General features: G+C 44.5%; 1 protein-coding gene across 1 annotated transcript in view; it reads right to left on the reverse strand.

Annotated features, from left to right (window-relative positions):
• Nucleotides 1-787: 787 nt before the first annotated feature.
• LOC111971439 (voltage-gated potassium channel KCNC1) overlaps nucleotides 788-11,860 on the reverse strand; it is a 103,884-nt gene continuing 92,811 nt past the window's right edge. Inside the window, exon 4 of the mRNA XM_023998215.2 lies at nucleotides 788-977. Coding sequence (XP_023853983.1) covers nucleotides 862-977 — 116 coding nt within the window. The 3' untranslated portion in view covers nucleotides 788-861. The remainder of the gene's footprint in view (nucleotides 978-11,860) is intronic.

Raw genomic sequence — 11,860 nt, forward strand, 5'->3', positions numbered from 1 at the left:
ATCTCCAAGGATCAYAGTTGGAGAATTGCCGAARTTGGTTACATCTTGGGGTCACCAACGCTCCAGAACTACAATTAGACGCCACCTCTATGCCAACAAGTTATTTGGAAGGGTCGCCGCCTCTGCTGTCACCAAACCACAAACGTAAGCGCCTGGAGTTTGCTATATGTCATTGGAACTTTGATTGGAACYAGGTTYTGTTGTCTGATGAGACTAAAATACAGCTTTTTGGCAACAAACACCAGAGGTGGGTTTGGTGTAAAARGAGCCATAGTCATACAGAAAATAACCTAATCCCCATTGTGAAGTAYGGTGGTGGATCTGTGATGTTGTGGGGATGTTTTACTTCCAAAGGCCCTGGGAACCTTGTTAGGATACATGGCATCATGGACTCCATCAAGCACCAGAATATTTTCGGCCAAAACCTGTCTGCCTCTACCAGGAGGCTAAAACTGGGTCATCCGGGCAGGACAACGATCCAAAGCATACCTCTGAATCCATACTAAAATGGTTCACTGACCATCGAATCAAGCTTTTGCAACGGCCATCCCAGTCCCCTGACCTAAACCCCATTGAAAACCTGTGGGGTGAGCTGAAGAGGAGAGCCCACAAGCGAGGACCATGGACTMTGAAGGATCTGGAGAGTTTCTGTATGGAGGAATGGTCTCAAATTCCTTCCTATGTGTTTTCCCAACTCATCAAACATTATAGGATACGACTCAAAGCTGTTATGTTACTTCATGTGTGTGTGTGCTTTGCTGTGGTTTGCACACGCTTGCCATGTTACTGTCTTACTGTGTGTTTGCTCATTGTGCTTTCAACCAAACTTCTGTATGTGTCTTTTGTGTTACCTCTGATTCGCTATGGTTTGATCCAGGAGGAGGCTGAGTTTGCATTGAGGTCCTGCTGTAGCAGAGGCCCCTCCGGCTTGAACCACTCCTCTCCTGGGGGGGATGCCGGGCTGGCCGCTGCAGCGTCTGGTGTTTGTTGGAGTGGGGTTTGTAGAGGAGTGTATTTGGGATCGGGGACGTTAGGGGCAGGCCGGACGGGGGGTTAGTTTTAGGTTGAGGTTGAGGTGGCGGTTCAAAAATGGCAGGTGGAAGGGGTTGGATTGTTGGAGGTAGAACAATGGGGATGTCAGGTGAAAGAAGAAGCAGGTGAGTGGTACAAGGTAAATAAAAAAGATGTCCAGTGAGAAAGCATGGAGAAATGGAGGGCAGGGGCAGAGGGGAGAGGAGGATGAATGGATGGGTGGAGCGATAGCAAGCAGACAGGGTGTGGAGAGGAGAGAGAGACAAAGAGGAACAAAGCATGACCAATAAATGAGAGCCAGAATGAGAGCCACAATACAGATAGATAGATAGATAGATAGATAGATAGATAGATAGATAGATAGATAGATAGATAGATAGATAGATAGATAGATAGATAGATAGATAGATAGATTAGAAGGCCGTTACGCAGAAAAATAGGGACCAACTCATTATTAATGCCCTATAAATGTTCGGTATGATTAGTTCAGAGTAGGTGTCCAGGCATACTTTTTGGTCATGTAGTATCATCTATCTATCTATCTAGTCTATCTATCTATCTAATCTATCTATCTGACTCTATCTTATCTATCTATCTATTCTATCTATCTATCTATCTATTATGCACTAATCTATCTATCTAATATCTATCTATCTAATCTATCTATCTATCTATCTTATTATCTATCTATCTATCTATCTATCTTCCTATCTATACTATCTGTTATTGTTGGCTCTCATTTCTGGGCTCTCATTTAATTGGTCATGCTTTGTTATCCTCTTTGTCTCTTCCTCTCTCCACCCCTGTCTTGCGTTGCTATCGTGCCACCCATCACTTATTCTCTCCCTCTGCCTTTTTTGGCCCTCCATTTCTGTCTATGCTTTCTCACTGGACATCTTTTTTATTTACCTTGTAGCCACTCACACGTGCTTTCTCTTTCACCTACAATCCCATTGTTTCTAGGACCTCGACAACAAATCCAACCCCTTCCACCTTGCCATTTTTGAACCGCGGCGCCACTCAACCTCAACCTAAAAACTACCCCCCTGCCCGGACCTGCCCTGACGTGCCCCGATCCCCAAAAGTACTTAGCTGCCTCTAACAAACCCCCACTCCAACAAACACCAAGACGCTGCAGCGGCCAGCCTCGGCATCCCCCTCAGGGAAGAGGAGTGGTTCAAGCCGGGAGGGTCCCGCCCTGCTACAAGCAGGAGAGCCCGTCAATGCGATAGTCAGGCCTTCGGTCCTCCTGGATAAAAGCCAACATAGCGAATTCAGAGGTAACACAAAAGACAACAATACAGAAGTTTTTGGTTGAAAGCACAATGAGCAAACACGAGCGACAGTAAGACAGTAACATGGCAAGCGTTGTGCAAACCACAGCAAAGCAACACACAATATCACGATGAAGTAACATGCCCCCCCCCCCCCCCCCGCCCCCCCTGCTGCCCCCACAACCACACACTCTTAAAAGGTTTGTAATGTTGTAAGAATGCATGACAGTTAATTGGCTTGTTCCTAGTAAAGTTTTAAGGTTTGGTTCCAGCATTTTCATGGTAGATTATGGTGCTAAGTGTAGGGTGGGAAGGTAAATGTATGTGTGTATGTGTGTTTCGTGCTCGGGTGTGCGTCGGGCGTTTGTGTGCGTGAGATCGTCGGTGCAGGCCGCGTGGGATGCGTGAAGGGTGCGTTGCGCGTGCTATCGTGTGTTTGCGAGAGTGGTTGTTCGTGAGCGCAGGGTGCGTGTGCTCGCATACAGGCCCCTTGAATTATGGTCACTTAAAAAGGCAGTGAAAAATGTAATTGCCTGTTTATGCAGCTTGTAACTTCCCACGTCAAAAATATCATATGAATCGAACTTTAATTGAGTTAAACATTTTCAAAGAAAAACAAAAACGGTCATACAATAAATAAATATTTTAATTCTAAACCAGTGCATGTCACAATTATTGGCTCCCCTGCATTTAGTCCTTTGTGCCCCCTTTCCCTTTGCCAAGATAACAGCTTTGAGTCGTATCCTATAATGTTTGATGAGTTTGGGAAAACACATAGGAAGGAATTTGAGACCATTCCTCCATACAGAAACTCTCCAGATCCTTCAGAGTCCATGGTCTCGCTTGTGGGCTTCTCCTCTTCAGCTCACCCCACAGGTTTCAATGGGTTTAGGTCAGGGGACTGGGATGGCCGTTTGCAAAAGCTTGATTCGATGGGTCAGTGAACCATTTTAGTATGGATTCAGAGGTATGCTTTGGATCGTTGTCCTGCCCGGATGACCCAGTTTTAGCCTCCTGGTAGAGGCAGACAGGTTTTGGCCGAAAATATTCTGTGCTTGATGGAGTCCATGATGCCATGTATCCTAACAAGGTTCCCAGGGCCTTTTGGAAGTAAACATCCCCAGCAACATCACAGATCCACCACCGTACTTCACAATGGGGATTAGGTTATTTTCTGTAGGACATGGCTCTTTTTACACCAAACACCACCATCTGGTGTTTGTTTGCCAAAAAGCTGTATTTTAGTGCTCATCAGACCAAAAACCTAGTTCCAATCAAAGTTCCAATGACATATAGCAAAACTCCAGGCGCTTACGTTTGTGGTTTGGTGACAGCAAGGCGGCGACCCTTCCAAATAACTTGTTGGCATAGAGGTGGCGTCTAATTGTAGTTCTGGAGTGTTGGGTGACCCCAAGATGTAACCAATTTCGCAATTCTCCAACTGTGATCCTTGGAGATTTTTTTGGCCTCTTGAACCATCCCTCTCACTCTGGTGTGGGGTCAAAATAAACTTGCGTCCTCTTCTCCAAGCAGGATTATCACTGCTCCAGTTGCTTTACATTTCTTAATTATTGCCCTAATAGTGGAAATGTGTATTATCAGGGTTGTAGCTATCATTTTATAGCCATTGCAGATTTGTGAAGGTCAACAACTTAATTTTAAATTTTTTTAAAGTCATTTTCATTTGTGTGTTCTCTGGCCTTTCCCGATGTTGATGGATGACTAAGGGAGTTTAGCTTGTGTGTCGCCTCATATTTATATCCCAGTGAAATAGGAAGTCATGGATGGACCACTTAAGAGTTCCCAAAGAGTCAGATGAACTTTAAAAGTCATATCTTAATCGGAATATACAGTACATTAATTAGATTTTGTTCCTAAGAATTTCTAGGGTGCCAATAATTGTGACACACATGTTTTTGAATAAAATAATTATTTCTTGATGAATTTTATTATTTTATTTTTATTTTTTTTTTACTCAATTACAGGTCAGATTCATATGATATTTTGAGTGTAAAATCAAAGCTGATAAACAACAATGACATTTTTTCACAGCCTTTTTTCTTCATATTTAACCGAGGGTGGACAATCATTCAGGAGGGCACTGTACATCAACGTATGTTTGGAATGTATGTGTTACGTCTCCCCACATTTAACACAGTTCAACCCCAACTATGGCTTAGCTTTTGGTCAATTTCATTCAGTTTCAACTTCTGCACTTAACCTTACATTATACACACAGACAGACCACAACCTTTAACCTCCTTTTTGCCCCTCCGGATGACCCCAAACCCCCTCTCAGTTCCTGCAGGCCAGTGTAGTCCTCTCTGTCTCTCTCTCTCCCCACTCTCCATCTCTCTCTCTCTCTTCTCTTCTCTCTCTCTTACTCAACCTTCTCTTCTCTCTCTCTCTCACCACCACAAAACGCCAAAACCGTTTTCCACTGAGGGGTGAGAGAATGTGCCCTGAGCGAATGGGCCCGATTAGACCTACATGACTCATTGGATCCAATAGAGGGAGAAGAAGAGGATGAGAGAGGAGGAGCCGGCGCTTAATTGTGCAATGGGAGGCTAAATGGCGTTATGTAACGTGATGTGAGCGATATGATGGACCACCCCACCTCCCCCTCCTCATCTCTTCCCTCCCTCCATCCTTCCTCCCTCCTTCCCAGAGACCTCGTCTGCAATCTCAGCCCAGGCCTCCATTCAAATTCACCCTCTCAGAACTCTACTCCTCCACACACACACAACACACACCACCAATGTACTTGTAGCCTACCCCTCGACTCCCCGTCTTATGAGCTCCTGTTACACACCATAACTGAGCCCTTCTAATGACGCCATTTGACCAATTAAGCCAACTACGCAACGCTACCAACATAACTCAACGATTGCCTGATCGGGAGTGTGTGGGTGTGAATGAGCCTACGGTACCTGTGGTTTGGCTGTGGATGTCCCTCTGTCCATCGGTTTAGCGCTGTGTGCGTGCAAGTGCGTTTGCGTGTATGTGTGTGTATGTCGGCTGCAATGCTAGCCCTCTGTTCTCTGCAATGTGTGTGTGTGTTTGTGTGTATGTGTGTGAGGACCACCATGGGAGGGAGGGTGGGGTTGTGAGGGGGGGCCATGTCTTCTGACGTGTCTTGTTGTTGTCTCCCTCCTCAGGTTGTGTCGTGTCATGCGTTTGTATGTCGGCTCTTGTTGCTCTGCGTTACACTTGTCTGTCTGTCTGTCGCTGTCCTCTCCCCAGTCTCTGTCCCTCCCTCCGTCCGTCCGTCTGTCCTGCCGTGGTGTGTCCTGTGTTTTTCCCTTTTGGCTCCCTTCGTTTTGTTTGTGTTTTTTGTTTTGTGTTGCCGTGTCCTCTTCTCACTCCTGTGGCTCTTTACTCTGGTGTCTCCTTCTCGCCTTACTCAGAGATCACCAGTACAACTGCCATGTTTAGCAGTGTACAACAGTCACACAAAACAATACACAAATCCAAGATACTGTATAATCCATAGACAATATTGGAGAATATCGAGAGAAAAAACAGTGACTTATTTAAATCCAGATGATTGAACAAATCAGTGTGGAACATGTTTGTCGATATACAACTGGTAGCAGAGTAAAGGCCACTGGTGGTGTACTGGATTCATTTTCTTGAAGTGAAAGCTGGTTACTTCTCTCTCTTTTCTGGAATTGCCCTCCACTCTGAGGGACCAAAACATTGTTTCATCACAGTACCAGGGGGGTGCCCAGGCCCTATGTGCTAGTCCAGAGTCAGTCCTCTCCATTCTCCTTTTACAACCCTAAACCAAGACTGACTCTGATCAGATCTTATGCCTGCTCCCTAATCCCCAACCCACCACAAATGTCCCTATACGAGTGGATTGACTCAAGCTGACAACTATCGTAGTCTATACAAAGCAGTAGATCTATGAATGTTAGTGGGCTGGAGTGGGGGATGCATTTGGCTGTGCTGAACACTGTTCAACTGGTCTAGTGCTTTTTTAAGGTGTGCTTCAGTCTTTTAGTGGGAGAGCAACTAAGGCCAGGCTAGATCAAGAGTGTATAGTCTTAGTCTAGATCCTGTACACACTTTGAAATGAACGGCGCTTACCGGCACTGGGCAGGTGTATAGCGCACCCCTCCACACATACAGTGTTACACACAGGAACAGAAGACAGAAGTGGCAAGACAGACTGGCCAGACAGGACTTGATACAAAGCAAACATCAGTCAGACGATGACACCGACGAGACAGACTTTACAACAGGACCGACTAACGGACAACCATCAAAGACAGACAGACAACCACACTGCTACGTGCAGTGCTTACGGTAAAGTGAACGGTAGTAGCTCGTCACGGTCATTGAATGGGGACTAGCTGGACTGGTGTTAGTGGGGTTGTGGTTAGTGTGTTGAGCGCCACGCCGCTGGATAGCAACTGTAATATTAATAATAGAAGCTTCATTCCACACTCTAAAACAGGAAAAAAAAAGACATCCTCCAAAAGGCGCCACAAAATGGCTGCCGGCCCTGTCCGCTTTTAAAGTGGATATAGTTGCTTTAAAACCTCCCCTTCTTCCCCTCCTCCTCCTCCTTCTGGCGCTTCTCGCTTGTTTCTGTTGGCCCAGGAGGTGGTGTCTGCTGTAGCTCTGTACTTTGAGAGTGTGGTTTATTTTATAACAACTGCCACTATTGACCTCTGTTTGACAAATGCTAAAGTGCAGTAAGGTCAGGAAGAGCGTTTAAAGTTGGAGCTTGGCGCTCCTTACGTCTCTTACTGCATCCAAATATCTCTCAGCTCTGAATCTCCCTGAAGTGGTGCAGACGTTGTAACACTCCCCTCATGGAATTTAAAAAAGAATAAAGAATTGGTATTGCCTCAAACATATGGTTGGAAACCTTCTGTCTTAGAGCCAATCCAATGCTTTTCAATTTGCCAATCCACAAATCCAATGCTTTGTCAAATGCGCCGAGGAAAGGCACAAGCGTACACTTCAGAGACCAGGACATGTTGGGAAGCAGCCTTTTCTCTCCTCTCTCTTTTAATACTTTCCTCTGATTAAATATTGTATAGTTTGGTAATAGTGTAATGTGGGATTGTGTTTGAGGGTGTGTGGGAATTGTGTTTGTGTTAATTGTACAATGAATGTTGTGTATAATTTGTTTCTTGGTGGGTTGTTATTTTTTCTTGTCCTGTAATGTACTCTGGGTTTTCTTCTTGTGAGTTTATATTTATTTTTCACCTCCTTTCCTTCTTCATCTTTATTCCGCGTCTGGCGCTCCTCTTTTTCTCCTCATACTCCGCTCTCTCTTTTTCTGTCTCCCCTTTCTCCTTATTTCCCACTGCTTGCCAGAGGAAACAGTGGAATGAGAGCATCTCTGGGACTTTTTGTGCAAGCATTCCTGGTTAGAATTATTCAAAATGAATGCATTGCATATTCTTTCCACTTTAATAATATGTAAATATGTTGTACTAGTAAGTATCAAATCAGATAAATACCTACATTGTAGTCATCAACATGCTCCCACAATGCACTGAGTTCAAAAGTTTGTATTATTTATTATTATTTATTCTACAGTGTTTGTTTATCAATTTTAGTATTTATTCTCATAAAATGTCTAATTCAATTAGAGTGTATTATTTGGCGAAAGACAAATCCTATCCCTATTAAAACCCCTAAGCCAGACAGTAGTGCAGCATCAGCCCTCCAGGATCTTAAATTGGATGAGCAGAGTGGTTTGTCCTGTAAGAGCTGATCCGGGACCAAGGGTGAATCTCCTCCCTAAGGATTCCTAGTTGAAGGCAGAGTGCCTTTGTCCTGTAACGAGCTGATCCCAGGACCAAAGTGTTCCCCCTGGAGAGGCAGCTTGAGTGGCACTTACAGTCTGTCAGTCGTGCTTTTTAAAAACACTGGAGTAGTCCAGGAGTGCTTCCAAAATGGGCACACTACTTTCCCTAATGAAGTTTCACTACCTCAATGGCACTGGTTAAAAGTAAGTGCACTATATAGGGAGAAATAGGGTGCCATATTTGACTGGAGTGGTTTTTGTTTAGAATTAGTGGTCCGTTCAATCTTAATCTCTCTCATGTGCGCTGTTCCAGTTGATCTCTTCTGCCATTGAGACCTTTCCCCTGACACAAAGCACGAACCGGCTTAGGCTTGCTGCTCTCTCTTGTGCTGCACTCGAATCCTTGATGGACAGATAGGAGATGGCCTGTTTCCACTAATGGTGCTCTCTCTCCTCTTCCCCTCTCCCTATTTCTCTCTCTTGCTTCTTCAACTTCTCTGCCTTCCCTACTTTAATCTTCTTTGCCACTTTGTTCCCCTCTCTTCTTCATCCCTCCCTTTCACCCTCGTTTCTCCCCCCCCCCGCCCCCGGAGGTCTGTATAGCTGGGTATGTGCGCAGTGAATGTTAAACTGCAAGATTAAGAAAAAGAATAATATTGCAACTCATATTGCTAATATGACCCATTGAAACAACCAGCTAATCTAAAAAAGTGATGCTGTACATGACAATTACGCGCTCAAGCCCCTGATCTAAACCAATAGGAATGTCTTTTAGAATCAGCAGGTGAAATACTGTATGCAAAATCAACAGGCACGATTTATGCCATAATGTCAACAAATAGACTTGGACTATACTTTATTTTTTTAACCTTTATTTAACATAGGCCAAGTCAAGTAAGAAATCATATTATTATTTTACAAATGACGGGCCGTACCAAAGGCAAAAGGCCTCCTGCCGGGGACAGGGCTGCTGTAAAAAATACAAAAATATATATATAAATATAGGACGACGCAACAGTCCCGACAAGAGAGACAGCAAACACTACAATAAGACGAGACCTAGACAACAACTATAGCAAGGCAGCAACAATGACAACCACAGCAATGGTAACGTAGCAACCTACATGACAGACAACATGGTGCAACACAACATGGTAGCAAGTGACAAAACATGGTACAACATTATTGGGCCAGCAAGAACAACAGGCAAGAAGGTACTAGACAAAAATACATTTCACGCAAGCAGCCACAACTGTCATTAAGAGTGTCCACGTGAGTCTTTGAATGAAGAAGATTTGAGATAAAAACTGTTCCAGTTTGAGTGTTTGTTGCAGCTCGTTCCAGTCGCTAGCTGCAGCGAAAATGAAAAGATGAGTGACCCAGGGTATTTTGTGTGCTTTTGGGATCTTTAAACAGAATGTGACTGGCGAAACGGGTGGTTGTATAGGAGATGGGGCTGCAGTAGATATCTCCAGATAGGGGGGCAGTGAGGCTAAGAGGGTTTTATAAATAAGCATCAACCAGTGGGACTTTGAACGACGGTATAGCACGAGATGATCCAGTTTACAGAGGAGTATAGAAGTGCAAGTATTGTGTCCTATAAAGGAGCATTGGGTGGAAAATTCTGATGTGCCGAATTGGTAAAGGAAACATTAGCCGGCTCGCAGAGCACCCTTACCTGCCGATCTATAACTTATGTCTCGTAATCTTAGCATAGGGTAGGGTATGGTCATCCCTGAATTCGGGTTTGTTTGGCAGCTGGGGTGAAAAGAGGAGCGATCTATGATAGAGGTACCAAGTCTGAAAATTTAACTTTAGCCTGCAGCTTTGATATGTGCTTTGAGAGAAGGGACAGTGTACCATCTAGCCTGCTCCCAAGTACTTGTATGATGTGACTACCTCAAGCTCTAAACCCCTCAGAGGTAGTAATCACACCTGTGGGGAGAGGGGCATGTCTCTTACCAAACCACCTACCTTGTGTTTATTAGGAGGTGGTTCAGAACAAGGTAAGGGTAAGAGAAAGCTTGTTGGACCACAAAGAAGGCTTTGTTGTAGAGTATTGTAACACAAAATCTCGGGGAGGGGCCAGCTGAGTGATAGAGAAACTGTTCATCTGCATATAAATGGATGTGAGCGCTTTTTACTGCCTGAAGCTGATGTTGTTGATATAGCAAATTTGAGAAGAGTGGTGGGGCCTAGGAATCAAAGCCTTGGTGGTAGCGTTGTCCCTTGATGTGACAGGAGCAGTTGGCTGAGAACAGCAGAATTTTGCTGACTTTAGTTACACTGTCCACGCTTTGAGAGAGGTAGTTAGGCAAACCCAGAGCCAAGACCCGTCATAGACGACCAAATACTCTCTTAGCCGGCCCACAGAATGGGAATGGTCTACCCGTATCAAAAATCTGTTGGGCCAAAGTCAATAATAAATAGGCAGGTGACAACATTGTTGTAGGAATCAAAGGGCAATGGGTGACATCATTGACGACCTTAAGGTTGCAGTGACAGATCCAGTCAGTTTGATTATTGGACAAGTTTTTTCCCAACACTTTTGGATAACAGCGCAAAATAAACTAGGGAACTATGAACAGTTAGGATCAGCTTGATCTCCCGCGCCTTTAAATAAGCAATGGGACCTCCCAGAGAGAGACTAGACTTGGCGATGGAGTCGAATATAGGAATCTTGACTTAAATGAAGTGGTGATTAAAGAGCTCAGCCATGTGCCTTCTTGCGTCAGAACAACCAATCAATCAAACTTTAAGGGACATGGGCAGCTGTGGAAGAGGGAGGTTTATTCTCCAGGTACTTTAACGTTTCACAGAGAGATTATTGGGGTTAGGACCCCCACCAGAGAGAGAACTGCTCCTTAAAAGTAACTAACCTTTGGCCTCCGGATAGCCCTGGCAGTGCACCGTTATTTTGCATATGTGCCTTGAACGAGACCAGTCAGCCGAGTATGCGTGTGCCGACCTTGTTGCCAAATGCAAATTCCTTGAGGTGGAGTAATAGCTTCTCTGCAAGAGTGACGGTCGAACCAAGGGGCTTGGAACCCTTTTTTTGAATTTCGATTTCTTTTATGGGGGGGTGTTTGTTAAATAAACTCGACAGAAAATATGCAAAAAAGAAGGTCCAAGCATCTTTGACAAGAGGGGATAAGCTGATTCCGTTTACCATTTTTACAGAGGCCAGGTCAGACTGAAGGAAGGCTTGCTCATTAAAGTTTTTTAGCAACGTCTATGAGTCAGGACAGGTGCGTTTCCACCTGAGCAGCCATTGGAACTAGGCTGTAAAACAGTGGATCACTAAGGTCCTTACAGAAAACACAGACTGATGCCTGTAGTATTATTAGTGAGGTAACATCGAAGAGTAGCCTTTTGCTGGGTGTTTTGGAAGTCATACCCTTGTGGGATTGGTAATCAATCTGAGAAAAGATTTAGGGAGTCCATTGCTTTAGGACTTGTCAGGTGGTTAAGCATTCCCGAGTTTAAGTCAGCCTAGCAGGACCAAATTCAGACTTAGTGTAAGGGGCCTAAGGAGAGAGCTTAGGGTAGCAGGCTGCTGATGATGGAAGGACGATAGCGACCCAGCCACAGTCAACAAAGAGCTATTTGAAAGTTTAATACTTAAAACCAGCAAGTCAAATTGTTTGGGGACAGGCTTGGTTGGAACAATGAGCCTGAAGGTGATCCTTGGTAAAGGATTGCCAACTCCTGCTTTGGAAGATCTGTCTGCCGAAAAAGGTTATAACCAAGAAAGGTTAAATCAGTATTCAAAACACCTCCTTTT

This window comes from Salvelinus sp. IW2-2015, linkage group LG13 (assembly GCF_002910315.2).
Source record: "Salvelinus sp. IW2-2015 linkage group LG13, ASM291031v2, whole genome shotgun sequence".
Classification (NCBI taxonomy): domain Eukaryota; kingdom Metazoa; phylum Chordata; class Actinopteri; order Salmoniformes; family Salmonidae; genus Salvelinus; species Salvelinus sp. IW2-2015.